Source organism: Eretmochelys imbricata, chromosome 7 (genome assembly GCF_965152235.1).
Source record: "Eretmochelys imbricata isolate rEreImb1 chromosome 7, rEreImb1.hap1, whole genome shotgun sequence".
In the NCBI taxonomy this organism is placed as follows: domain Eukaryota; kingdom Metazoa; phylum Chordata; order Testudines; family Cheloniidae; genus Eretmochelys; species Eretmochelys imbricata.
The window spans coordinates 33,715,733-33,743,057 of record NC_135578.1 but is presented as its reverse complement, the minus strand read 5'-3'; the positions used below and the strand labels follow the sequence as shown (position 1 = coordinate 33,743,057).

General features: G+C 55.4%; 3 protein-coding genes across 4 annotated transcripts; all 3 read left to right on the top strand.

The window, feature by feature from the left end:
- The first annotated feature begins 104 nt into the window (after positions 1–104).
- On the top strand, positions 105–6,589 carry TUT1 (terminal uridylyl transferase 1, U6 snRNA-specific). The gene is made up of 10 exons (XM_077822290.1): positions 105–211; positions 790–980; positions 1,059–1,268; positions 1,777–1,891; positions 1,988–2,118; positions 2,242–2,474; positions 2,826–2,935; positions 3,079–3,201; positions 3,307–3,399; positions 5,446–6,589. Exons 1-10 carry the CDS (start codon positions 139–141, stop codon positions 6,483–6,485), a joined length of 2,319 nt encoding a protein of 772 aa, XP_077678416.1. The 5' UTR covers positions 105–138; the 3' UTR covers positions 6,486–6,589.
- Positions 6,590–10,683: 4,094 nt separating this feature from the next.
- Positions 10,684–16,683, top strand: TAF6L (TATA-box binding protein associated factor 6 like). Of its 2 annotated transcripts, none has more exons than XM_077822448.1 (10): positions 10,684–10,895; positions 11,121–11,207; positions 11,420–11,570; positions 12,200–12,250; positions 12,986–13,080; positions 13,484–13,558; positions 13,714–13,934; positions 14,216–14,348; positions 14,727–14,855; positions 15,277–16,683. In XM_077822448.1, exons 1-10 carry the CDS (start codon positions 10,749–10,751, stop codon positions 16,057–16,059), a joined length of 1,872 nt encoding a protein of 623 aa, XP_077678574.1. In that variant the 5' UTR covers positions 10,684–10,748; the 3' UTR covers positions 16,060–16,683. The 2 variants fall into 2 exon arrangements, with proteins under 2 accessions (XP_077678574.1, XP_077678573.1); XM_077822447.1 differs by having other exon boundaries at positions 15,262–16,683.
- Positions 16,684–18,520: 1,837 nt separating this feature from the next.
- TMEM179B (transmembrane protein 179B) lies at positions 18,521–23,769 on the top strand. Its single transcript, XM_077822469.1, has 5 exons — positions 18,521–18,650; positions 21,127–21,314; positions 21,405–21,539; positions 21,818–21,896; positions 22,495–23,769. The coding sequence occupies exons 1-5, from the start codon at positions 18,555–18,557 to the stop codon at positions 22,651–22,653; spliced, it is 657 nt and encodes a 218-aa protein (XP_077678595.1). The 5' UTR covers positions 18,521–18,554; the 3' UTR covers positions 22,654–23,769.
- Positions 23,770–27,325: the final 3,556 nt, after the last annotated feature.

The following is a 27,325-nucleotide window of genomic DNA, read 5'->3' as shown; positions in this document are numbered from 1 at the left end:
CCCCGGCGGAAGCTGTAGTGAAGTCAGACCACTTCCGGTAGAAACGATCACTAGATCGGGGCAATTCCGGCGGAAGTGCTTCCTGGTAGGGCCGATCAGGGAGGGAACACTTCCGGTGGCGCGTAGTTCGGGCGCGGGATGGAGCCGGATGTGGAGTCGCTGCCCCGCGGAGGCTTCCGTTGCCGCCTCTGTCATGTGACTGCGGCCAACAGTGAGGGCCGCAGGGTCGGGGTCACCGGGGTCGCGAGTCACTTGGGGGTGGGATGCTACGAAGCCAGGGTGGGGGCTGGGGGTGAAGTTGAGGAGTCAGCGTCAGAGATCACAGTCTGGTGGCTAGGAAGCATTGGGGTCATGGCACCACTTAGGTCAGAGGTCATGGGAGGTCTGGTCCTGGGGTTAGAGGTCACAATTGGTCAGAGGACGTGGCACCTTTGGACCATAATCTGAATGGGTCGCTGTCAGGTCACCATGCAGGTCAGAGGTCACAATTGGGGTCAGTGTTGAGGTGTTATGGTGTGTTTGTGGGGGTAGGGGGTTAATGTCAGGGCAAACAAAGCAGAATTGTGGGTGTAAATGTCTCTGTCTCCATCCAGGTCAGGTCACAGACTGGGAGTGCTTGTGGGGGGTGTTAGGTCAGAGGTTGCCATATGGGGGTTAGTGGCAAGTTAAAGATTGCCCTCTGGCTCAGGGATGTCAGTATTTGAGGGAGTTACAGTAGGGGGACAATGTGATCTTCCTCTGCCCCTGTGTTTCCCCATCATTCCTGAGCTGCATGTGCCTCCCCTGCAGAGCCCAGCCTGCAAGATCATCTGCAGGGGAAGAAGCACCAGCGGCTGGAGAGCTTGCGTGCCAAGCGGCAAGACCAGGAGCTTCGCAGTGTCTTTGTCAGTGGCTTCCACAAGGGTACGTCAGCCTCCGAGCTGAGTGAATACTTCCAGGCCTTCGGGGACGTGGCCAGTGTGGTGATGGATAAAGACAAGGTGAATCCCAAGGTCGGGACAGGGGCTCCCTGGGGCAGATGAGACTCCTGCCTGGTACTAACAGCTTTTTGCCCACAGGGTGTATATGCTATTGTGGAGCTACAGGACCAGAAGGTGATGGAGAAGGTGCTGGCTCAGCCTGAACATTGTCTGGGGGGGCAGCGGCTGCGGGTGAAGCCCCGGGAGAAGAAGGAATTCAAGTACATGCCTCCCAAGAAGCAGGGATCTGCACATCGTGAACAACTGAGTCCTGAAAAGCTGGTCCAGGCCCTGTGCCAGGCTGATGATGTGAGTGTGGACAGGGACCTTGGGCCTGTCCTGTCTGCTGACAAGGGTGGCTGCTGAGCTGCATGGGGCAGGGACAGTGCTCTCCAAACTGGGGTGTGGTGCGCGAGATGATCCCAAGGGGTGCGCAGTAGCAGGAGCGCTGCTGGATGGCACTCCACCATTCTTTTTCTTCTGCGGCAGCTCTGCACATCCACGGCTGGTGTTCCCCTCTGGCGGCATGTCTGCAGCAGGTCTTCCGGTCTTCACCCTGGGGGTGTGCGAGCCAAAAAGTTTGGAGACCACTGCCCTAGGGTGTGTGTATGGGGGAGGTTCTGAGCTGTCTGGGGCCAGGATGATCCCTGGAGTGGGGGTTTGGGCTGTGTGCTTACAGAGTTTAGGGGTGGGGAGAAAGAAGGACACAGGGGTTCTGAGCTGGGTGGGGTGGGGTTTTGGGCTGTGCAATCCCAGGCATATGTGGGGTGTGTGTGTTTGACGATGTTGCCCCCTCACTCTCCTCACACACACCCAGGTGGATTCCCAGATGTCACAGCTGGTGCAGCTGTTTGAGCTCTCCGAGAGTGAGAGGCGGCTGCGACACCTACTGGTCACCCTGTTCCAGGAGGTTTTCTCAGAGTTCTTCCCTGGTAAGTGCCAGCCCCGTGTATGTGCACATGTGTCTGTCTGTCTGTCCCTGCCCCATGTGCCACTGCCCATGACCTTTGCCTCCTGTGTGTGCGCAGGATGCGCCATCCTTCCCTTTGGTTCGTCGGTGAATGGATTTGACATCCATGGCTGTGACCTGGATTTGTTCCTGGACCTGGAGAAAACAAAAACCTTCCAGGCATCTGCAAAGGGACCCCAGGGGGCACAGGTGAGAATGGATGGTAACAGGGACCCCGGGAGATCGGGGGGTTGCGGGGTAGGCACTGGTACCAGGGACCTTTGCAGTTGGGGGGCATGATGAGTGCTGGTCACTAAGTGCACCCCCTTGCAGGCCGAGGAGGAGGCAGGGCCAGGGCCAGACTCTGACTCAGAGGACTCCATCCTGAGTGACATTGATCTGACAACAGCGACAGTGCCCGAGGTGCTGGAGCTGGTGGCAGCTGTGCTACGGAAGTGCGTACCAGGTGTACACAGTGTCCAGGCAGTGCCCAGTGCCCGCCGCCCTGTCGTCAAGTTTTGCCACAAGGACTCCGGGCTGCTGGGAGATATCTCCATCAACAACAGGTGCAGAGCCTGGGAGGCAGGGCCCAGAGGCCAGGGAGTGCATGTGGGGGATGGGGGGAGGCCATGTTGAGCCAGGGGTGGGAGCCAGCTCCATCTGGGATGGATAGGGGACCTCTCCCATCTAGAGCATCCCTCCAGGTCAGGGTGTGTAGAGAACTGTTGACCCCGCTCTGGGGAAACATGGAGCATCCTGGCTCCATGGCCGAGACTTGTTCACCAGCTCCAAATCCACATGGGGCTTGGCCAGGTGGGGGGTGGAGTGGGCAATGGCGAGGGTTGGGGGTGCCTCAGGGGGTGTGTGTGGGGGGGGTGTTGGTGCTGCCCTCCCAATGTGTCCCATCTCTCTGACAGGCTGGCGCTCTGCAACACACGCTTCCTACAGCTCTGTACAGAGGCTGATGAGCGGGTGCGGCCCCTGGTCTATGCACTGCGCTACTGGGCCAAGCAGCAGGCCCTGGCGGGTAAGGACTCCCTCTTCCTGCACTAGGGGGGGTACATGGTTAGAGTTCCCGTCTGGAGGAATCATGCTGGGGGTGCATGGGTCTAGGATTTGGGGGTATGGACACCGCCGTCGCCTTGTCTAATGGCCCCCATCTTTCCTCAGGAAACCCCTTTGGGGGTGGCCCCCTCCTCAACAACTACGCACTGACCCTGCTGGTGCTGTTCTTCCTGCAGACGCGCAGCCCCCCGGTCTTGCCCACACTGGCCCAGCTCAGGGAGCTGACAGGTAGGAGTTACCCCACAGTGTACCCAGCTGGCGTTGCTGCATTAGCCCATTTCATCCCTGGGGTAGTGTTTATCTCACCCCCCCCAACCTCTGTCTCCTCCCCAGGTGATGGGGATCAGGCTATTGTGGACGGCTGGGATTGCAGCTTCCCCCAGGACACGTCACGGCTGGAGCCCAGCACCAACACGGAGAGTCTGTGTGAGTGCTGTTGGGGGCGGGTGGGAGGGTAATGGCCTGCAGGACGTCCCCCCACCCCATGTACACAGCCTACACACGGGCCTGCTGCTTGAGACCAGGTGGGCTCACTCTGCCTGCTTGGGGTGGGGGCCAGGAGGAAGGGGATCTCAATCACCAGGGAGCTGGTGGACAAGGCACAAGGATGTGAGTGATTGTCCCAGCTCTCGGGTGGTTTCCCTTCCCATCATGCTCTTGGGTTGGGAGAGAAGAACGCTCCCCTGAGCTGCTGCCCCAAGGTCCATCCAACCTGGTTTCCTGTTGGCAGTCCCGTGCAGGCAGGTTCCCTGGTGCTATTGCTGGGGAGGGGGTAGAGAAGAGAATTTCTCCTTCCCCAGATCCCCAGATGTCCTGCAGGCTGGGAGGCCCGCAAGTTCTTCCCCAGCCCCTTTGTGTTCTCATGGCTGTGCAGGGGTTCCTATCTCCCCATCCTCACCCCGCCTCTTGCCTACTTGATTCTCTTGCAGCCACCCTGTGTTTCCTGCATAAAATTATCTGTTACACACACTCTAGGCCCCCACCTTCTGTAGGCTCAAGGCGTAACTCTGTCAATTTAGGCACCCCACCCTTTCCCAGTTCCTAGGGCTCCGGGTATAAGGCACCCAACTTTACCCTAAATTTGTTGACCATACACTCTAGGACATTCCACCTCTACCTACTTCCTAGGGTGCAAGGTTCCCATCTCTACCTAGTTCTTAGGACTCAAGGTGTAACCTGGTTGATTTAGGTACCTTCTCCCTTTCCCAGTTCCTAGGGCTCCAGGCAAAAGGCACCTAACTTTACCTCTCCATGGGCTCCAGGCTCTACCCCTCCATGGACTCAGAGCTTAATCTTCTATGGGTTTACAGGGTTTTTGATCAGTGAAAGAGCCTTACACAGTAATATCCTACTTAATGTGTATTTATTAACAATCACCAAAACAGAATGCACTAAGCATATGGTGCTCTCTACTGCCAATAAGGCAGATGAACTTTTCTTGAAGGCCAGTCAGGATCAGGTCGTCTGTGGGACTCCAGCCTTTGCACGGTGTGGTTGGTAGGGAGTTGAGGTCTGGCAGCTCTGATCTTGGGGCTGTGTCCTGGAGTTGGTTCCAAAGAACTTCCTTTTGGACCTCCAGTTTATATAGTGAATCTTAAGTCTTGCTTGGCTGTACCTTAACCAATCATTTTACTAAAATTATTACTAAACAATTGTCTAACCAATCCTAACATTGTAAGACAATTATACCCCACCACCATAGTTGATTTACACTTAGCAAAATTAGTTCTGCAACAGACAGAAACAATCAAAGAACCAGAGACCATACAGATAAACAATAGAAAAGTAGGGAGCATAAAGGCAAAACAATCGAAATATAGATTCTACAGTCACAACTGTTGTAAGTGATTTCTCGCCAGACCGAATGTCATCAAACAAAGTTTTCTTTAACCATCTTAAGCTCTGTTTCTTTATCTGGTGGTGGGTACTACTAAGACAGGATCACCAACAGCCCAATAGCATGTTGTTTTAATACAGTAGTTCTCAAGCTTCATTGCACCTTGACCCTCTTCTGACAAAAAAAAATTACTGTATGACCCCAGGATGGGGGACTGGAGACCGAGCCCGCCCGAGTCCAGCTACCCCGTGGGTGGGGGGCAGCTGAAGCCCAAGGGCTTCTGCCCTGGGAGGGGGCATGTAACCTTAGGCCTGGGCAGCGGGGCTTGGGCATTGGCTTCGGCCCCATGCGGTGGGGCTTGGGCATCAGACTTGCTGGGGTCCAGGGCCAGCACCAGTCTTGGCGACCCCATTAAAATGGGGTCCCGACCCACAGTTTGAGAACCCCTGTTTTAAAGTCATTTAGATGGAATGTGAGGACGTGACTTTCTGCTTCTTGGAATACAGCTGCATTAAAAAGAGACCTCAGACCTTACAATATGGCTACAGGAAAAGGCCTTATCCTAACACCTGGGCTCACCCTTCCCCCTTCTTCCCCCAGCCACCTTCCTCTCATCTGTCTGTATCTCCCTGCAGGTTCCCTCCTGGCCGAATTCTTCCGTGTCTTTGGGGACCATGACTTTGCTGGCTGCGTGATCTCGCTGAAGGAGGGCCGGGCACTGCCCCTCCCCAGCTTCCTGCTCTTGGAGGTGGGTGCCAAGCTCAAGTTGGGCCCCTTCAACGTGCAGGACCCCTTCGAGCTGAGCCACAACGTGGCAGCCAACGTCAATGAGAAGATAGCGCTGCGGTTCCAGCACTGCTGCCGGGACGGGGCCAAGTACTGCCGCAGCCTGCAGTACCAGCGCAAATCCAGCAAGGGCAAGGCCTGGGGGCTTGTGCGGCTCTTCCAGCCAGGCGTGCCGGAGGCTGGGGAGCTGGGCCCCGATGGGCTCCTCATCACCATCCCTTTCACGCTGATGGCACTCTCCCCTGGGAGCCGGCAGCAGTTGTGCCAGGCTAGGGACTTCCGGCGCTGCTGGTTTGACAAGGTGTGCGCTGCCATCACCTTTGTGCTGAAGGATGTGCTGAAGTGCAGCTGCACGGGGCCTGCAGGAGAGCCCCTGGGGCAGGAGCCCACAGAGCAGGGTGGAGGTGAGCAGCCTATAGTGGGGTCCAAGCACCCCCGGTCTGATGAGGGAGGAAGCTTGGCTGTCTCCCCAGCCAAGAAGAAGCCAAGAGCAGAGGGCCCAGCGCCCGAGGAGGAGGAGAGCGTGAGCTGGAGCTGTGCTGTGTGGCATCGTGTCTGGATGGGCCGGCGTCGCATCCGGCGCCAGCTCCGACACCTGGGCAGCCCACAGCCAGACGCAGAGCAGGAGGCTGGCTCCCTGGAGGTGGAGGAGAAGGTGTCAGAGGCCATAATCCAGCAGGAGGGAGACTCCATGGGGTCAGAGCCGCTGCTGAGGTTCACAGCCTGTGCCCAGGTGGGCAGGGGCCAGGAGGACACGCGGACCCTCCTGTGCTTCACCCCAGGCCCCCAGCAGGGCCTCCTGTTCCAGGACTTCTATCATTTTCTACAGGGTTTTCTGCCCAGAATGGTGGAGCGGTATGTGGGCAGAGCAGCCAGGGGTAGGCAGTGACATCCATGCCAGCACCCTGAGACTGGGGTTGCTATTTTAAATGGACTTTTCTGTGTGTACCATGCGACTGGGAAGGGAATAAAGGGCCTAGCCAAGTGCCCCTCTGGGCTGTGCCTGTCCCGCTGCTTGGGGGCTGGGGGGAAGTGGCTGGGGGCCTGCCTTGAGTGGGGAGCGGGTACTCCCCAACTGGATGCAGGCCTTTCTCCTACTACCCTACCCAGCCTCTTGCGAATGTGCTGCTGTGTGTCCCCTCTGGCGCCCCATAGCACTGGGATTTGAAGTGCTGGCACGTTATCGGGGGTGAGGCTGATTCTTCACTGGAGTGGAGGCGGACTATCAGCAATGGCCAATGGGGCACGAGTGGTGAGTATAAATGCAGTTGATGCCTAGGGGGGCAGTTGCAGAGCAAGGAGTTTCAGAGTAACAGCCGTGTTAGTCTGTATTCGCAAAAAGAAAAGGAGTACTTGTGGCACCTTAGAGACTAAGGTAACCAAATAAATTGGTTAGTCTCTAAGGTGCCACAAGTACTCCTTTTCTTAGAGCAAGGAGTGAGAGGCCTGGGGTGGATAGACCTTGACTCTGGCCAGTTCAGCTCCTTTCTATGCAGCAGTACTATGCGCTCCATTTGTGGCTACTGGGGAGGGATCTATGGGAAGGGGGCAGTAAGGGGTTGGGGGATGTACTGGGAAGGGACGGGGCCCCAGGAGAGGCAGCTCAGAGCAGGCTTGGCCCCGCTCCCCCCCAGGGCTTTAGGTGCTGCCTTCCCCAAGTGGAATAGGTCAAGGATGCGGGGGGGGGAAGAAGAAAAGGTATTTAGGGCCCCAGAGTCTGCAATACTCCCTCCCTCAGGGGCATGCAGGTGAGGCAGCATGGGCAGAATGGGGCCAGGCTAGGATTGGGATTCTAGAGGCAATATAGCACCTTTCCTCCATAGCACCTCACTGGTGGGCACCATACCTGAGGGCATTTCATACGTGAGGTTAAGCCAGGGGTTGGGGTGCAGGGCAGCAGCGTGGTCTCTGGTAGTTTCCAGTGGAGCCCGGCAGTGCAGTATGCGATTTAACGCAGATCGATTCACTGCATCTACTGAGTTCTGAGAGGTGGGTGGGTCCAAGACCCTTCCCCCAGCCTAAGGCGGGGTGGGGGGAACCAAATGATACTGGGGGACAGCTAATAAAAAATTGGGGACAGGATTGAGATATAGGACCCTAAGCAGGGAACTGGAGGGGGACAATGAGCAGAGAACCCTAGACTGCCTACTTCTCCTTAAAGGGGTCTAGGGAGCCAGTGGATGCCGCCCAGTCACTCTGCCCGGATGCGTGATGGAAGGGAGGAGTGGAAATAGGCCCCACAGTCTCAGAGCACTTCCCTGTCCAACATCCTCCTCCTGGAGTTATAACTGGCCATTTTGGCCAGCGCCAGGAGGAGGATGACAAGGAGGTCTGGGGACTTTGTGGTGCCCTGGATAGGATGTGCATAGATCAAGAGGTGGGGGTGAAAGTGCAGCCAGAACCGTAGGAGAAGGTTAAACAGCAGCAGCCTGGTGTCTGGTAGTTTCAAGTAGAGCTCTGCAGTGCAGTACGCTATCTAACGCTGGTCTGTACAGATTTTCACTGTAACTGCATAAGCAGTTGAGCCAGTTTGGACTGAGTTGCAGACTCCAGGGTCCACGTGGATTTACAGGGGAGGCTGAACTGCTTCTCCAGCTGCACTGATCACCTTCAGCCCCCAACTAAAACCTCTCCAACGCATCATCAAGGATCTACAACCTATCCTAAAGGACGACCCATCACTCTCACAGATCTTGGGAGACAGGCTAGTCCTTGCTTACAGACAGCCCCCCAACCTGAAGCAAATACTCACCAGCAACCACACACCACACAACAGAACCACTAACCCAGGAACCTATCATTGCACCAAAGCCTGTTGCCAACTGTTTCCACATATCTATTCAGGGGACACCATCATAGGGCCTAATCACATCAGCCACACTATTAGAGGCTTGTTCACCTGCACATCTACCAATGTGATATATGCCATCATGTGCCAGCAATGCCCGTCTGCCATGTACATTGGTCAAACTGGACAGTCGCTACGTAAAAAAATAAATGGACACAAATCAGATGTCAAGAATTATAACATTCAAAAACCAGTTGGAGAACACTTCAATCTCTCTGGTTACTTGATTACAGACCTAAAAGTTGCAATTCTTCAACAAAAAAAATTCAAAAACAGACTCCAACGACAGACTGCTGAATTGGAATTAATTTGCAAACTGGATACAATTAACTTAGGCTTGAATAGAGACTGGGAGTGGATGGGTCATTACAGAAAGTAAAACTATTTCCTCATGTTTATTCTCCCCCCCCCCCCACCTTCCTCACACATTCTTGTCAACTGCTGGAAATGGCCAACCTTGATTATCACTACAAAAGGTTGTGTACCCCCCCCTTGCCCCCCGCTCTCCTGTCTCCTGCTGGTAATAATTCACCTTAAGTGATCACTCTCGTTAGTGAGTGTGGTAACACCCATTGTTTCATGTTTTCTATGTATATAAATCTCCCCACTGTATTTTCCACTGAATACATCCGATGAAGTGAGCTGTAGCTCACGAAAGCTTATGATCAAATATATTGGTTAGTCTCTAAGGTGCCACAAGTACTCCTTTTCTTTTTGTGAATACAGACTAACACGGCTGCTACTCTGAAACCTTGAGGTTTAACATGGCCTTAGCAAATTTTGATGTATTTATCCAAAGTAGACTTGCTTCTCCCCTATGAGAGAATAGTGCTGGAGGTTGATCTGGCTGGCAAATCTACTCCAACCAAACACAGGGAAGGGGAGGGAATGGGTGGCTGTGTCTTGGGAGACTGAACAGACAAAGGGTGGGACAAAGGCCCCTTGAATGGTGACAAAAGACTGCTTCAGTCTAAGGGGGGAGAAAGACTTCAGGCACACCGTACCCATTCACTGATTGGATCCTGGTCCTTCTGCACTATCATTAAATGTAGGCCCTAATTTGCATTTTATTGTGTTTTGTATTGTAACTGTTTCCACCATTCACTTGTTGCTTGTGAAATCTCCATTTTCTTAAATAAAATGTTTGTTTCATTACACGTGCTGTATGTTATACAAGAGCAGGGATTTAAGGTAAAGCTAATACATTAGGGTCGGGACACTGCTTCTTTGTGGGGGAGGGGACACTGAGGATCTGGGATTTGTGTGGGGCTGGATATCACAGGGGAACATGTTTTGAATGGCTGCCAGGCTGCTGGTGGTCCTGAGAACCATCATTCCCTTCCCCCTTACCGAGGGGGCTGCACTATACTGTCACTAAAGGAGAGGTCAGTGAAGATTTGTGGCTTCTCTTCTCGGCCTCCCAAAAGACAAGCAAAGGAAGTGCAGAGCTGCCAGTATTCAGCCCCTCTGATATCACCCCACGTTTATTTAAGTGTGGAAATAGATGTAAGTCCTCAATTTAAGAAAGTACTTAATGCTTTCTGAAACCCATTCCTAATCAGGTCAGCACTTCAGCACCTACTTTTTAAGCACATGCTTAAATCAATGTGCTTTATGCATGTGCTGGAGTACCGCCCTGGACAAGAATACTTTCCTAAATTGGCAACTGAGGTGCAGATATGTGGGCAATGGGTCCATCTACAGCTGGGCGTTACTCTGGATTAACAGTGTGTGCCGGCACCCCTGCAGGGCAGCTAAACCTGCAGCACTACTCCGGCACGGGCGTGTCCATACACGAAGTTAACGTCACACGAGCCAAGCCCCTGGACCCACTGAAGTGTAACTAGGTCCGTGGAGTGACAGGGGACGCTCCCCATGCGCAGAGAAGCCCTAAAACCAGCCTGCCTGGTGCAAAGCGGGGAACAGCCCGGGACAGCACCTTGACAGCTCCTGCAGCGGGAGCGTTCGCGCCTGCGCCCCGCTCCGCCGCTGAGGCACGAGCCCGACTCGAACTCCTGCGGCTCCCGCTCCCGCGGGCCCAGAACTCTGAGCCCCGCCCTTTGCTGTCCCGGGAGCTCGACGCGCCCCGCCCCCTGGCGGCCTCAAGCCGTGTTCCCACGTGAGTTTGGATAGATTTGCACGGCGGCCAATAGGCGCTTGGGATTCCAGTGCCCTACACCACCTGTTCATTGGCTGAGACGCGGCGGAGGCGGGGCTAGCTGCGCTGTGGAGTAAGGGTTTGAGGCTGCTCGAGCTGCAGCCGCGTGAACCCCGGTTCCCCCCCCCGCCCCTCTCGCCGCCGCCATGTCCGAGCGCGAGGAGCGGCGCTTCGTGGAGCTGCCGCGCGAGTCCGTGCGCCTGATGGCGGAGAGCGCGGGGCTGGAGCTGACGGACGAGGTGGCCGCGCTGCTGGCCGAGGACGTGTGTTACCGCCTGCGGGAGGCCGCCCAGGTGCGGGAGCCGGGCCCGGCGCTGGGGGCGGAGACTGCACCGGGCCTGGGGGGCCGGCCTGTGACCCCCTTCCCCGGGGAGGGAGTGCCCCTAGGAGCGGTCTGAGCCCCTCGCCTCCCGTGGGCGGCTGTCCCTGAGGCTGGAGACTCGAGCCCCCCCACGCCGCACCCCCCGCCCTTGGGGCTGGTCCCACCGATTCCTCACTTTCCCTCTCCCCTCCTGCAGAACAGCTCCCAGTTCATGAAACACACCAAACGCCGGAAACTGACGGTGGAGGATTTCAACCGGGCCCTTCGCTGGAGCAACGTGGAGGTGAGCGAGCAGGAGAGGGGGCAGCGGGAGGCTGAGCCAGGAGCCCGCCTGTTGCTGCTGCTGCTCTCTCCTGCCCACAGACCGGTGCTAGCAGGGTGGAGTTCAAAGAGCGCCCAGATCAGTCCTCTCCACTGGGCCACTGATGGTGGTGGCAGGCCTAGTTGTCCCCAAGATGGGCCTGGCAAGGGACTGACCGTCTGGTGTCCTTGTAGGTGGTGTGCGGCTATGGCTCCCAGGACCCCCTTCCCTTCCGTGCTATAAAGGAAGGGGAACTCTACTTCCAGGAGGATCGTGAGATCAATCTGGTGGAGCTGGCCCTGGCCACCAACCTCCCCAAGGGCTGTGCAGAGACAGCAGTGAGAGGTGTGTGTCACCCTGCTGGGGGGGCAGGGTGTGTGTGGTTACTCCATCCTCCAGGGTTCTCCCTCCAGGCTCTCTCTCTCTCTCTAGGGCTTTGGGCAGCCTACTTCTGAATGTCCCAAATTACAGGGCTCCCAGCTCCTTCCCTGGGGAGTGTCCACTGGGCACATCCCGTCCCCTGTCTGCAAACAGCAGGACACCCACCTAGCCCCTCTGCCTTGGGGACAGTTGTCTGTCCCCACCACATCTATCCCATAGCAGGGTGCAATGGAGGCCCCCAGGGAGGATAGTTCCCTGTCAGGATTGCTTACCAGTCTCCTTTAGTCATTGTTCAGCCAGGCAAGACACATGTTGCTTCCACTGTAAATTAGTTCCTCTGGCACTCAGATCCAAGCTGTTGAGCTAGTGGCTCTTCCCTGGACCTGCACCTAATGCGTAGCTTGGACCTGAGCACGATATCCCAAGTGGGGTCTCCTCAGAGCTAGTGAGGAGGGGGTTGATGCCCCATGCTCTGTGACTTGGGTACCTAGAACTCTCTCCCAGGCTGCCTCATGAGAAGGGGAGCATCCTGGCCCAGGGACGGTTGGAGGGATCAGCCAGGTTGTTTAACAGCATCTATACTTGCATTGTAGTTCACGTCTCTTATCTGGATGGGAAAGGAAATCTGGAACCACAGGGAGCTGGTAAGAACTTCTCAGTAACCCATTCCCTTGCCTTTATCTCCCTCTTGTATTGAAGCTGCACATACAGGCCCCAACCAGGATGGGGCCCCCACTGTGCAGGGTGCTGTACAGACAGTTGCTGCCCTGCAGAGCTAACAATGACCTCATCCTACTCCCTGTTAAGTTGTTCTCAAACTAAGCCCTGAGCCAGGAGGTTTTCTCTCCCCTCCCAAATCTTTGCTAGCATTAACTACCCAATGCTCGCTTGTCCTAGTTATCCAGATACACATCCAGTCCCTCTAAATCTCACTTAATTCTTGGCCTCCGCACCATCCTGCGGTAGGGAGTCCCCCAGGCCAATCACACAGTGTGTGGAAAAGTATGTCCTTTTATCAGTTAGGAATTTTGCCACCTTTCAGTCGCTCCTGTCCCCTTGTCCTTGTGTGAGGAGATTGGGAGAACAGAAGCTCCCGATCTCCCTTCTCTGTTCCAGTCATTATCTATCAGCTTTTCTCCTGTCCCTTTTCTAAACAATCACAATCTTTTCAATCTCTTCATATGAGAGTTTTCCCCTGGTCATTCTCTGATGCCTGACCCCACCCCCGTTCTGCCATCGCCTTTCTGAACAATGCCCCATGGCAGGTCTCTACACTGTACTGGGGCTCGGGTTGCTGCTGCCCTCCTAGGGATCCATGGTGCTTCAGAGGGGTCTCCACTGAATTCCCGTAACCTTTGCCTTCCTGGCTTTTCCTCCAGTGCCCAGTGCTGTCTCCACTCTCTCAGATGACCTGCTGAAGTACTACCAGCATGTGACCCGAGCTGTGCTTGGGGATGACCCACAGCTAATGAAGGTGGGTGCGGGGCTGGGGATCAGTGCCTTTATCTCAGACTGGCCTGAATGGGGGGGTGTTTCAAGGACTGTAGAGCCCCAGCCTCCACAGAAGCTACTTCTGCTCCAGGTTTGATGCAACCCAGTAGAGGAAGGTTCCCTGAAAGTTCTGGCACCAGTGGTCCAGCTGGAGAATTGCCCACCAGCTCTGGATGGCTCGAATGGCTCAGGAGGACATGCAGCAGGGATCGCTGGCCCTGTGGGGGGAGCCTGACTAAGGGAGAATGGCTACATGACAAACCGTGGTGCAACCCCTCTCCTCCCCGTTCCCCCCCCCCCCAACCCCCAGACTGGGGCTCTCCATTCATTTCCTGGCTGGGGCACCCCTCTTCCTCTGACCCTTATCTGACACTCCCCTCCCACAGGTTGCCCTCCAGGACCTGCAGACCAACTCGAAGATCGCAGCCCTGCTGCCCTACTTTGTCTACGTGGTCAGTGGGGTGAGTGGAGCAGGAGGCCCTTGAACATGTGACCCACGTGAGAAACAGGGTGGGGTGGACAGGAGACCCTCCCAAGCGTGTGGCTCCTCTAGGGCAGCCCATGCCCTCCTTCTGGCAGCTACGAGCGTTTTGCTCTCTTCCTTCTCCTGGCCCAGGTGAAGTCCGTCAGCCATGACCTGGAGCAGCTGAACCGCCTGCTGCACATCGCCAAGAGCCTCATCCAGAATCCCTACCTGTGCCTGGGCTCCTATGTCAAGAGCCTGATCGCCAGCGTCATGTACTGTGTGCTGGAGCCACTTGCCGCATCCATCAACCCCCTCAATGACCACTGGACGCTCCGGGACTACGCTGCAATGCTCCTGAGCCATATCTTCTGGTGCGGCCCGGCGGGGAGGGGCTGAAAGGAATCACTGCCACCCCCACCACCCAGGCAGGGGAGTCACCAGCATGTCTGGTGTCAGTGGGAGTCTCCTTCAGAGTCCAGTGCTGCCCCTGCTCTCCCAGGCAGGGCACTGTGCCCCAAGGGTGTCTGGAGTTCCCTTCTTTTATGCCCACAGCTCTGACGAAGCACGATGGGGTAGGGGAGGGTCCTGGGGGGGATGCATGATGAGTCCCATCTCCAGGGATTTTCAGCCTCTGCTCGGTCTCCTCCCTCAGGACGCATGGCGACCTTGTCAGTGGCCTGTACCACCAGATCTTGCTGTCCCTCCAGAAGGTGCTGGCTGATCCGGTGCGCCCGCTTTGCTCTCATTATGGGGCCGTGGTGGGGCTGCATGCCCTGGGGTGGAAGGTAAGGGACAGCTCTCGATCCCACACGATCTTTGGGCAGAGGGAGGCAAGCAGACGATGGTGGTACCCAGGCCAAACACCCTGTTTCCCTGGGAGGTAGGTCTGAGAATTGAAGCAGTGATGCTATCCCAGGTTGGTGGCTACGCTGGGTCCCTCTATGTTGTGGGGGCATCGGAGGAAGTGGTGACCTGCTGCAGGGGCTGGTAACCGCTGCACAGTGCCCCACTCCCATCTCTTTTTGTGCACACACAAGGCAGAGGACCCTGGCTCAGCTCCCCTGGCCGGTACTTTAGCTTCTCATGCAGTGACTGTGCTGTTGGTTCTTGGGCCCAGTCAATAAATGGCCATTTTTGGGATGGAACTTTGCTCTCTCCTCCAGGCTGTGGAGCGAGTCCTCTACCCCCATCTCTCCACCTACTGGGCGAACCTGCAGGCTGTGCTCGACGACTACTCTGTCTCCAATGCTCAGGTGAAGGCCGATGGGCACAAGGTGTACGGTGCCATTCTGGTGAGTCTAACCCCACCCATCCAGAGGAGAGGGCTGGGCTAGGGCTCTGCCTACACGGCCAACACACTCACTGCAGTTCCAGGCAGTCCAGAAGCCCCTGCTCTCAGGGAAGGGAAGGCACTGAGCTCCCATCTCCCAGTAGCAGAGCATCTGGCCTGTCAGACTAGATACAGGGCCCCTGCCAGAAAAGGGATGAAGAAGTCACTTGACTTCTCCTTGGGTAGGGTGAAGGGGGTTTTCCATTGCCCCTTATATCAGGGATGGGGATGGGCAGAGAGGGCTTTGTGAGCAGCAGCCTCGCGCAGAGGCCCAGCTGAGCCAGGGATCCGCCAGTCTGCTGCTGTGTGCGGCTGGGTTTGTAGATGGGGATAAGGAGCGGAGAGACCAGGGCTTCTAACCAGAGCAGCTCTTCCTTTGCCAGGTGGCAGTAGAGCGCCTGCTGAAGATGAAGGCACAGTCAGTGTCAGCCCAGGGGGACAGGCCACGTAGGGATAGGTGCCGGCGGGAGAGCTCTCCCTGGCTCAGCCCCCTGCAAGATCCCCAAGTGGAGTTCAGCTTTGGCATCACCAGCCACCTGCTGCAGCTTGGCAGTGGGGGCCCCCAGCTGGGTACTGGCATCTCTGCTGACCTTCCCACTGTCTCCCTGCACGAGACCTACCGGGAGCTCTATGACTTCTTTGGAGACAGCCTGGCCACCCGCTTTGGCACGGGCTCGGGGCTGCAGTCAGCCGAGCTGACACCTCCTGGCCCCAAGGTCTTGGACACGAAGAAAGAGCAGCCAGCCTTTGGCACAGGGGACGTGGTGCGCAAGATGCCCCAGCTGACAGCCAATGCCACAGTGAGCCCCCGGGAGGAGGAGAGCCCCCGGGCAGACTACCCACCAGGCAGGCCGGCCCTGCATCGCTCAGCCAGTGTGCCCCGCTCTCGTAGCACATCACGCCAGCAGGGCCTCCGCCCCGGGGTCCGCGACGTTTTCCAGAAGTGCCGCTTCTCCCCACAGGGGCCACCCCACTTCAGCTTTGTGATTGCTGGTCGGCAGGTGGGCCGGCGGTGCCAGGGCCGACTGTTCCAGACCTGCTTCCCCCAGCATCATGGCCCTAGCCACATTTCCCGCTATGCCCAGAAGCTGCCCATGATTGGCAGGACCAGCAAGCCTGTGAAGAAGTGGGCCCACTCAGAGTACTCCCTCTACCTGCCTCTCTGAGGAGTGACCTCTCCCCTCCAGGACTTCAGCTCATGGCCAAACCTAGTGTGGGCCCTTCATCCCTCCCCTGTACTACTGAGGATCCCTTGCTGGATGAAGTCAGGGGCCTCCACACAAGCCAAACTCCTCAGGAGAGGAATTTCTCTTCCAGGGTGGAGGGGGCCTACCCAGCACACTCTGGACTTTGCAGGGGGTGCTGAAGACACATTCTGCACTCAACAGTGCCTCCCACATGCCCAGACTGTAGGTCAGGCTGAGCCTGTTACCTCTGCACTGATGAACTGTGCACTCCTCCAAGAGCCATCCAGGGTTTTCTGCTGTGTGATGGCTGAGGCTTTGCTGTGGAGGTGATGGGAGAGTATGTGTGGGAGAGGGGAAGTGATTGCAGGGCTTAGGGCCTCTGTGTGATCTAGGTACAGCACACAGCAGCAGACTCCATAGTCTAACTAAAGCATCTTAGCTCCCTGGCCCCAAGCCATGTCCTCCCCTGAGGGATGAGTGCCCCTACCCTCAGCACTCCCCTTGGAGTTGGGGTTTCCTGACAGCGTGCAGCATTTCTCCAACTCCCCAACCCTTGTACTGACACCTGGTTGTTTAATAAAGACGCTGCTGTTGGGGACAGAGGATTTGCTTGCTGACCTCTCCCTTGTTGCATGGGGTTGGATAGCTATAGCACCTCCTGTCTTGCCCCTGCTCGAGGCTGCCCCTTAGAAGCTCCTCTGGAATGTGGGCCAGTGCTTACTGCAGGCAGCTAAGGGAAAACTAACAGCTAGGGCGCTCTGGCTCTCAGAGCTGAGGGACCTGCTTCTGTCTTCCTAACCCACCACCATAAACTAGGGGGCCTGCCATGTCTGTCTCCTCTCAAACATTGAATCAAAGCCTGGCAAGAGGAGCTGAGCCTGTTTATAAAGTGGGGCCCGCAACATTTTCTGAGGGTGGCTTTAAACAGCAGGACTTGACTGCTCTTTGAGCATGTGAAAGATCCCAGGGCTGTTCTAACTGTGTTTATTTTGGGGTGAAAGGGGGTTCAACCATGTATCACCACATCTCAGTTGCATTTCAGCAGCACTATATGGCCAATCTTTGGGAACGATGCAGAGTTGCACAGGCTCAGGGCTGGGCTGTGGCCTCTTCAACACTCACTGTAACGTGTCAAGGATGTGATTGTGTTTTCCTGTGATGCTTCACAGGCACAGCTCCCAGCAGCGAGTACAAATCCTCCGAGAGTGGGAGATGGGACCAGAGCAAAAATAAACCCTCTCTGTTATCTTCCACCCCAGTACTCCAGGGCTCATTTCTCTCCAAAGGAGGAACTGGAAAGTGCTCACGTGGGAAGGTGATGGGCAGCAATATGAAACCAATAGAAAACAAGTCATTTGTTCAAGATTAGCTATTAGTTCACCTTCCAAGAGAGGGTACTAGCTCAGAAAGCACCAGTTGATAACACAACTGCTAATAGAGGCTTGGGTCTGGAAAAGGCCCAATCCCCCCAGCACTTACAGTGAAGTTGGTGAAATCAATGGACCAAGCACCTTTGCAGCTGGAACTCTGTGTGTACAGCCAATGCTAGGAATTTGACCAAACACAAATGGATCTTTTACAACTGAGAAATATCAGGGGATCAGCGTAAGGGAAGCTGAGCCACCCCAGGATTGTGGCATGGGAACTAAAGACCAGAACAAACCTTACCACTCCATGCTCCTCTGACCCTGCCATCTCTATCTCACACATTGCTGCATACCTACCGATAGATTGCTAGAAAACAATCCAAACCCTTCACACGTTTCTGCTAGCGAGAGGATGAGAACAAATGTCCGTCATGGTGCTTAATGCACTGATGGGGGGGCACTCAGGTACTGTGGTAATGAGTGCAGGACAAGGATTGCTAGTGAAGATGGCAACCGATTCCTACCCAAGGGGATGTATTGGAGCACTTGGTTATGATTTACAGAGGAAGAATAATTGCAGGGGAGCCTTTCCAGAGGCTCTCACACGGAATGGTTTACATGTGGGCAGCATGTGCTTGGGATTAGGCCTCTTGAGCTGATCTAGGATGCCTGCTGCCCAGAGGCCGGAGCCCCTTGTGCTTGGCAGGGGCAGGTGTGGAAATCAGTGGTGCTCCAAGCCCTCCAGCTGCGTGGTAAGGCCTGAGGCTGTGGGTAACCCGTTCTAGGTTGCCTGTGCTGTACAGCGCCTGGCGCAATGTGGGGTGCCAGGCTCCATGCTGTACACACCAGAGGGGTGGAGTTGTGTGTTAGCCCAGCACACAGCGGCGGGGGCAGGTGTTGCTGGGAGCAGGGGTCTCTCTCGCGGTACTAACTAGGGGCGGGTGAAGGGACAGGCTCATTTCAGCACAGAAATGGCGGGGGGAGGACAACACGTGAGCGGGCCTCCGACACACACAGCGTCCCGCTGGAGCCTCCCCAGGCTGCCGGGGGCGGATCTCCCAGGGGGCGGGGATTGGGACTTCGGGTCCTGGACTGGCCGAGGGGAACATGGCGGTGTCCGCGCTGCAGCTGGGGGAACTGGCCCTGTATGGAGCTGCCTTCCTCTGCGGGGTCGTCTGCGCCTCGGCCTTGACTGTCACCCAGGTACCTGCCCGGGGGGGGGCCGGTCTGTCCGGGAAGGGGCGCAAGCGCGAGGGGGAAGCAGGGGCTGGGTGAAAGCTCCCCCGGTGGAAAAAGGCAAGGGAAACACCCGGCCCCAGTGTGCACCCTGGCCATGGCTGTGGTGTCTCCGTGTCCACAAGCCGTAGCAGCGCCCCCCACTAGTCTCACTGCCCCCAAAACACCCGCAATCTGCAGCATCCCCAGCCATTACACCCAGCGGCTTCTCTCCTGCCGCCCCTGCCCCTTGGTTCTATCCCACCACCTCCACCGCTTTAAACTGTCCATCCCTGGACAGCCAGTGGCCACTAACTAGCTGCACGGGGTGCCGAGCGGGGCAGGGGGTAATTAAAAAGGCCCTGGGAAGACTCATCACTACCTGCCGGGTGGTGCGGGAAGCGTTGCCCTGTCATGTGAGCTGCACAGCCCTGGAGCTAATGTGAGTCAGCTGAGGCCTCTGAAGAGGCAGGAAAGCTCCAGCAGTTAGTTTCCTTCCTGCCCCGCCTATGTACACACACCCCTCCCTGTGCACAGACAGGCCCCACCTTCCCATCTGGGGCACTGGGTCCTGTGTCTCCCAGGACATAGACACTGGTTTCCCACTGCTGTTCTTCTCCCTCCCGTTCAGCCCCAGAGAGGCCATTACTGTATTTTCCATTTGGCTGCACCTATCCGGCTCCACATCCACACAGGAAGTCATCAGTCCTGGCCCTAAGAGCTTCGAAGGCAAGTGACAGAGCCAAGCTGTGAGGCTCTCAGGCCTGGTCTCCACGGAGGATCGGAGCAAATTCTCCCCCGGCAGCGCTCAGGGGCTTGGGAGGAGCTAGCCAGACTGGGTACTGCCAATTGAACCTAGACCTGCTTCAGGCAGGGTTAAAGACCTTGATGGTAAAATGCCCCAGCTCTCTACTCCCAGCATGGCTACTGCAGAGAGGAAGGGCAGGCAGATGGCCCAGCTAGCATGAGACTTGGTCACACACCTTGCTCCACCACCAGCCTCCTATGTGACCTGTGAGTTACTTATGTCTCCTCCAACGGCTCCGTAGTGTGTCCCCGAGTTGGAATGGGCAGAGGGAGGAAGTGCCGAGACAGAAGTGCCTCAGCAAAACTGTAGCAAACTGAGACAAAGTAGGACTATTCTGTAATATTTCTATGAGTCCTGTCGGCCTCAGTTTCTCCAGTGTGCTGCACTGTTCCCCAGTGGGGGTAGAAAGGGAACGTTTGCTCTCAGCTCAGGCTAGGAGATGTGGGTGTTGGCTAGCTGCCTGGGGCTTGGGCCCCCATATCAATAGAGCATTTGAGAAGACAATGGCAAATCCAATCACCTGGACATTGGTGCCTAGCAACCAAAGACCTCAAGGGACAGGGATTTCCACACCTCCTCGGCAGGGAGGCAGAGCAACCTTCCCCAGAAGGAGAATAAGGGAGCGGGAAGGTGTGAAGACTGGAAGATAAGAGTGGGCTGCTGGAAGGAGTCAGGGCTCACCTGGAGCCTGACCAAGGAGATCAAATGCAGTGACAGACAGCTTGCACTAAGGGGTTGACTCCAGCTTGGCTGGGCTCTGGACGAACCCGAATGGACTGTGCTCTAACCTTCAGGTCTCTGTGCTACCCAAAGGGCTTCCTATGCTGTGTGTCAGTGAACGAATAAACCTGACTGTTGTGATGCTGTTTGGTGTCACTACAGATGCTTGGCAAGGTGCACTAATCCCTGAGGAGTGGACAAGTCTATATCAGGGACTCGCTAAACAGAGCTTATGGTGTGAAGCTGGAGGCCCAGAGGTCCAGTCAAAGGAGGAGGTGAAGCTGCATGGCTTATCCTGGAGGAAGGGAGACCCTTAGGGGGTCTGACACACTGAAGGGGCTCCTCCTAGAGACTTCCAAAGCAGGGGGCTTAGCATGATCCTGTGGCTCAGTGACAGGCTGAAACCACTTTCACACAGGGGTCTGGGAAGGACAGACAAGTTCTCCCACAATACACCACAAACCAGTTTCTAGAGCAGCTTCAGGTGCTAAGGGCCTTGGGACACACCCCAGAAATCCTAGCGCAAAACACACACAGCTGCAGCGCCAGTCTGGAAATAGGCTGGGTATGGCACGTGTGGGGCTGGGCAAATGTGTGACTGCAGGTGTGCCAGCCAGATGACAGGTACACCATATGCCTTGGGTTTCTGGCCCAGATCCTCAAAAGTATTTAAGCAACTCCCTTCCCATGGGAGTGAGGTGCCTAAATACCTTTGGAGAGCTGGGCCTCAGTTCCCCAAGGGGCACACAGGCATCTTAAAGACAGATGCTGATGGAGTCCCGCCCTCTTCCCCCCTGCCAATCTTGGTCAGGGACTAGGCACGGCCTCAATGCCTTGCTATAAAACAATGGAGATGCTGCCGAATGGAAGTGTCCATGTCCCCTGTGCTGTGGAATCTCCCCCCCATGAAGGCTGTCTCTGTTCTCTTGTTCCCAGGGGGAGTTTGGTGGCCAGTGTATCCTCTATGGGTCCGTAGACAAGAATATTTCGGCCCTCGCTCTGTCTCACTTCAGCAACATCTCCCTCTGTTACTTCGTCGCCGCCATCTCCATCCTCATCGCTGTGTACTGCTTCGCAGTGCTGCTTTATGGCATCTACAGCTGCTGCATGGACGAGAGGCGGTGGTGAGCAGAGGGCACATATGGGGGTGGGGAGTTAGAGCCAGTCAGTCCCACCGCCTGGTCCCACTGATCTCTTCTCCCATCCCATTCCAGGGATCACACCTGGCTCACTGTGAACCTGGCAGTCTCTGCTGTGATCCTCTTCTTCCTGCTGGTCTCGGCCTGCATCCTCCGGGTTGGGATGGACACTCTGTGCTCATCCATCCTCCAAACCAAACTTGTGAAAAGGTAGGTGGGCTTCTCTCTCTCAGGGGAGGACCGCACTCCCAATGTCCAGAGGGACTCCCTGCCCCAGCAGGATCGCATCATAGAATATCAGGGTTGGAAGGTACCTCAGGAGGTCATCTAGTCCAACCCCCTGCTCAATACTTTCCCAGCAGCCACAGGCTCTGACTTGGTGCAAAGGTCCAGCACAGAGGGGCGGGGGGGGATCGATTCCTGTGGGATTTCTCCTCCTCTAGTTCTCCAGCTAATCTGTGCTCTGTCCTCTCTTAACTCCACTCTAGTTGCCAAGAGGCCCAGCATGTAAAGTGGTCCCCACAGTATAATGCAGTGAGGTTCTACGACAATCTCTACAGTGCTGAGGTGAGAATTAACTCTGGGGCGGGGGGTGGCAGCTGATGGGGGCGGGGGGAACAGCAGAACTCCTGCCCCCAAGATTTTCAAGGAGGGCTGTGTAAATGTGGAAGCACAGCAGCACCAACACAGCTTGAGCGGCTTGTGAGAGCCATTATTCTCAAGCCCCTGGTTTGGGCCTCGTCCCATTAGAGGAGATCATGGGGGCAGGGAAGAAGGTGGGCTGCATCCAATTAACAGTCAGTCCCTTTACAATTAGCGTGAGGAAATTCCGCTTGCTGCAGTGCAGTCAGCCTGGGGGACTCCAGGCAGCCGGGTTTAGTATCTTGGCAGCCCCGGTGTTTGTAGGTGAGCTAAGAACGAAGTTGAACACCCTCATGCTTTGGGGAAGGAGGGAATCCCACCCCACGTGGGCCAGGAGTGGTACAGCCAGGTGTTTGCTGATGAAGGAGCAGGCAGGACAGACAGCTGGACAAGCCAATGGTCTGTCCACCTCTTCCTGGGGCGGGGGCTTTGGAGGAAGAGTTTGAGGGAGACCGCAGGGAGGGCGATACACAGCCGTGCTTCACCAACCCCCTGCTGCATGCCATTCTCCCCACTCCGACAGGCGGCCGCCTGGGTGAATTTCTTCTTCTGGTGTCTGCTGCTGGTCCTGTTGCTCGTGCAGCGCAGACAGGAAGCCCCGTTCCAGCTCCTGCAGCGCAACGACCCCGAGTGGAGCTCCGAGACAGACGCCATCTTTGGTGCCCGGCCACAGAGGCCGTGAGGAGACCGGGAGGGACAAGCAGCCTCAGTTTGGGCAAGGGGGGAGTGTGTGTGTGTGAGAGAGAGAGGAGCATACGAGGGGGGAGAGAAGAGGGCTGGAAGCGTTTCCCACCCCCCACCCCCAGTGCCTTTCCTCTGGCTTCAAGGGTGCTCTGCTTGTCGTCCTTTGGCCGTTCTGGTTCTTGATAGTGAAGGAAGCCAATGATCCTGGCTGTCTGTTGTGATCCCACTCACAGTCCCAACCTCCACTACATGTCTCCTCCCACCTCCACCCCTACAGAGGGGGTGGGCCAGGGCTAGGGTTCACCTCGCACACAGGCACCCTATGGGGGGCGGGGGGTTCTGGATATGAGAGGATCTCAGCACAGACATGAGCTGTGCAGTGCTCCTTGATGTCCCCACCGGAACCCACTGTCGACACTGCAGGTTTCGTAATCCTTGGATCTGGGGGACACCGGCAGCGACATCCAATCCCCACTCCCCCGAAGCTTTCTGATGTCAGTGTGATGGGCTTTATGTAAGACCATGCAGTGCATCTGCCTTAGATACCAGAGATACTGGGAGTGCATGAGCCCATCCCAGCTGGGCATGTGTAATCACAGAACTAGGTCAGTGGAGGCAGAGCATTTCTTCTTGGGGAGTGGGGAAAGGAGGGCTTGGAGCGGGCCCCTGCCTGGATGGGAGAGAGAAGCCCCAGCAGCGCCACCGTGACACTAGTTACAGGATGTGGGGCCAGGGGAAGCCCCTGAAACCCAAGCGCCAGGGGAAGCCCTTGAAACACAAGCGCCAACGGGTGGGTGTCTGATTGTCCAAAGCTGGTTGCCATACCCTCTCAGCGAGAGGGCACCTCATTTCACGAGCCAAAGAGAAAACGCCAGCTGCCTAAGTGCAGCAATCCTGCTGGGCCATCAAGTGCCTTTCACAGGGTGTATGAAGACCAGAGCAAGAGGGAAGGGCCCATTCATGCCTAAATGCCTCTGCAGACCCCCTCCTGCTCAGGGGTCGGGATCTCCTCCCACTAAACCTTGCACCATTATGGTATGTGGAACTGGGCCCATTTCTTGTGCCTTTTCATTTTGTACTAAACCTTGTTATTAAAAGGATGATTTTCACCAGATCAGCTTGTGCAGAGGCCATTTCGTCTTCCCGGAACACTTCCCCTCCCTCCCCACCCCTCCTGCCTCAGGGAATAGCAAGTGGGGGGCTAGACCCTCTCCCTCATTTTAAATACTAAGAAGCCCTTCCATTGCAGGCTCTGATTTCCTCAAGCTTCACCCCGAAAGTAGGGCTAAGCCAAGCCTGCATGTGGCTGGGAGATGCTGTGCTAGGACACATTGGAAAGGGTTCAGGAAAGAGCCACCAGAATCATGTGAGGTCTGGAAAACCTGCCATACAGTAAGAGACCAGAGAAACTCAAGCCGTGTAGCTTAATGAACAGAAGGTTAAGAGTTGACTGTAAAGTCACGGTCTATAAGTATCTACATGGCAAGAGGATTTCTGATGGGAGAGGGCTCTTTGCTCTCACAGGCAAAGGCAGAACGAGATCCAATGGTTGGAAGCTACAGCTGGAGAAATTCAGGCTGGAAAAAGTGCAGATTTTTTAGGGGGTAATTAGCCGTCAGAACAACTGACCTAGGAATTCGATGGATCCACCATCACTTGGAGTGTTTACATCGGATCTGGGTGTCTCTCTCTACAATTTGTGCTCTAGCCCAGCCAGAAGTGATGGGCCAGATGTAAAAAACCACTGGTGAAATGCTCTGGCCCATGTTACGCAGGAGATCAGACTGTATGAGCAGAATGGTCAATTCTGGCCTTGGAATCTCTGAATTCATGTCAAATGTCCACACGGTGCACAAATCAGCCACAGATCTGCAGCTCCTGACAAGCTATGGCTGGCTCTGGCTGAACTGTGGCTCTGTTAGAGGCATCCCAGTTACCAGCTCTTGACTGAATTCAGATGACTGCAAGTGGAGGATGGGGAGGAATTAATAAAAGACTCTTTCTTGAAACCAACTGTCCCGTGGAGGAGTCAAGAATGGCAGGGACCAGAGAAAAGTCCCCTGGGCTGCTGGGACTGATAGCTGCCTTACCCACATGTGCTGCGAACATGGAGGTGCAGAACCTGGGAGAGGACCTTTGTTCTTGTTGATCACGGGGATGTTTTGGCAGGTTATAAATTGGGCCTTTTCTCATAGACCTGAGTGGTGAGGAGAAACTTCCCCTGTGAACAGCTTATTCCACAATTGCCCATGCTAAAGCTTCTTGCACCTTCCTGTCAAACAGCTGGTACTGGCCACGGTTGGAGACAGGGAAAGTGGAATTCAGGGACTGATGGTCTGATGGCAGAACGAAACCTTTTTACCATTTTTGGGTAAAGTCAAAATAGCAGCATGGAGGACGGAGACTTGGGAGCCCCCTCCAGGAACCCTCTCTAAAGAATCCAGAGGACGAACTGGTTTCCCTTTCCACCTCACCTCTGTGGCACTCGAAAGCTTGTTTCTCTCACCAACGGAAGTTGAGCCAATAAAAGATGATGTCTCACCCACCTTGTCTGTCTCATATTCTGGGACCAAGACCGCTACAACAACACTGCAAACAACAATGCAGCATTTTATTTTTTGTTGCCCTGCCCCTCCCACAAGAGAAAAAAGACACAGCTCTTTGGAGCATGGGCTCCCTCTCAATGTGTATCTATGCCGTGGTTGGCGCAATGGCTCTGTAACCTCAATGGGTGTCCCTGGTGTTACTGTGCTGTAAGTAATAGCCACACTCCAACCCCTAATGCTGCTCTTCTACCTCTTTCCTGCCCCAGGCTTGCAGATCTGGAAGCCCTGGTGCTGCAGAGCTCCTTCCCCTCCTGCTGTGCTGCCTGCCCATGTCTACACTTACAAGCTTACAGCCGCACAGCTGTACCGATACACCTGCGCCACCGTCCGAGTGCTCGTGTAGCCGCGTTCTGCCGATGGCAGAGAGCTCGCCCGTCGACTCAACGAGCAGCAGTAGCCATGTCGAGTGCGTCTCCCGCTGACAGCGCTGTGCACATGAGCACTTATGTCAGCAAAACGTATGTTTTTTTTTCACACCCCTGAGCAACAAAAGTTTTGCCGACATAAGTGCAAGTGGAGACAGGGCCACGGGGTGCGATGGGGGTGTCCAGATGTAGAAATCTAAAATTAACATATACGCTTAGACCAACGCTGGTCTTTGTCAGCCGCCACAAGTGTGAAAATACTTCCCTCCGAGCTAGTGGCCAGGAGCAGCTAATGGGAGTTTTGCGAGGGAGTTCTCCAGGGGACGCAGGAGCGACTACGTGACCTTCGGGTAAGTGTGTTTGTGTTTGTGGTGTGTTCCCTGCTTGAGTGACGTATATAGTGTGGTCTGTTTGTTTGGGGCATCCGTGTGCTGACCTGAGTCTAGTGGCCTGCTAGGCAAGGCTGAGAGCTTCTTAATGAGGCTTTGATCCCTTAACCCCTTTAGCATCTATCAACTCTTAACTAGGGGGCGGGGCTACTCAGGGAGAACAGGGTTTAAAAATACTGCTCCTAACCGACCGGAGGAGCTAGTGGACAGGAGCAGCTAACAGGAGTTTTGTGAGGGAGTTCTCCAGGTGACAGAGGAGTGACTATGTGACCCTTGGGATGAGTTTGTTGTCTGTCGTGTGTGTGGGGGGTGCTTGCTGCTTGACTGACATACATAGCTGTGACAGGATCCCCAGGGTGCAACCTGGGACTGTGGGAGCACTATGCCCCCTTTTCTAACTAGCCTGGGTTGTCTCTCACAATGCCTTACTGGTGGCAAGCAGCAAACCCCTCCAGGTGCTGTTACTACTCAGTACAACCGCATGTGGAGCCCCGCACCCAGCTATACTGCATGAATGCTCCCAGAGACACTCATGAATCACACAGAGAAAGGCACCAGCCAGATCCCCCCAGCTCCCAGCACTATACCTCAGGAATATACCATCTTGCACTGCTCAAGACCCTTGAGCAATGCAAGTTTATTACTTGGTTCACCACTTCATCAATGGACATGGCCCAGCCTTTGTGACCTGAGCAGATTTACCAAGCACTTCAGGCAAACTCGCTGGTAAAGATAAACAGTAAAACATCCTCATGATTACAAAAGATAGATTGTAAGTGATAGGCAAAAAGTCAGAGTAGTTACCAAAAGAAAATAAAAGATAAGCAAACAGTCTAAACTCTCAACCTATAGACTGGGTGACATCTAGATTAAGCAGTTTTTCTCACTCCACTGGATACTGCAGGTTGGTCACAGTCTTTCATACGCAAGCTTTTCCTCTTAACCTCAGGACAATCTCTTCAGCTCCAGCTTTCTCGTTGCCTTAGCTTAGGTAGGGGAGAAGAGAAAGTGGCCACATGCTTCGTCCTATGTTGTGTTTTATACCCTTGGTCCCTGTGCTTGGAGAACACAAGTCCTGGCATGTCTGGAGGGCATTGCTGAGTTACCAGGCAAGGTAGAGCAATTCCCCTGGTGTGGCATTGTGCCAATGAGTCTTTGCATTGTAGCTTCCTTGCTGGACAATGGCTATTGATGATTGTTTGATACCCACCATGATGTTGGTTAGCTCCTTTGTTCTTGTCTCTGGGGTTCTAATATCTGGGCAATTCCCCAGCATATTTTAGCGACAACCAGATAACAGGTGTCAGAGT

What these genes read in the sequence shown, in the direction of transcription:
- TUT1 (XM_077822290.1), top strand. Translation starts at nt 139, where the DNA reads ATGGAGCCGGATGTGGAGTCGCTGCCCCGCGGAGGCTTCCGTTGCCGC. An exon ending in CCCTGTGCCAGGCTGATGAT is followed by an intron (nt 1,269 to 1,776) that starts GTGAGTGTGGAC and finishes ACACACACCCAG; the next exon opens with GTGGATTCCCAGATGTCACA. An exon ending in AGGGACCCCAGGGGGCACAG is followed by an intron (nt 2,119 to 2,241) that starts GTGAGAATGGAT and finishes ACCCCCTTGCAG; the next exon opens with GCCGAGGAGGAGGCAGGGCC.
- TAF6L (XM_077822447.1), top strand. Translation starts at nt 10,749, where the DNA reads ATGTCCGAGCGCGAGGAGCGGCGCTTCGTGGAGCTGCCGCGCGAGTCC. An exon ending in TGCATGCCCTGGGGTGGAAG is followed by an intron (nt 14,349 to 14,726) that starts GTAAGGGACAGC and finishes TCTCTCCTCCAG; the next exon opens with GCTGTGGAGCGAGTCCTCTA. An exon ending in AGGTGTACGGTGCCATTCTG is followed by an intron (nt 14,856 to 15,261) that starts GTGAGTCTAACC and finishes TAACCAGAGCAG; the next exon opens with CTCTTCCTTTGCCAGGTGGC.
- TMEM179B (XM_077822469.1), top strand. Translation starts at nt 18,555, where the DNA reads ATGGCGGTGTCCGCGCTGCAGCTGGGGGAACTGGCCCTGTATGGAGCT. An exon ending in TGCATGGACGAGAGGCGGTG is followed by an intron (nt 21,315 to 21,404) that starts GTGAGCAGAGGG and finishes ATCCCATTCCAG; the next exon opens with GGATCACACCTGGCTCACTG. An exon ending in CAAACCAAACTTGTGAAAAG is followed by an intron (nt 21,540 to 21,817) that starts GTAGGTGGGCTT and finishes ACTCCACTCTAG; the next exon opens with TTGCCAAGAGGCCCAGCATG.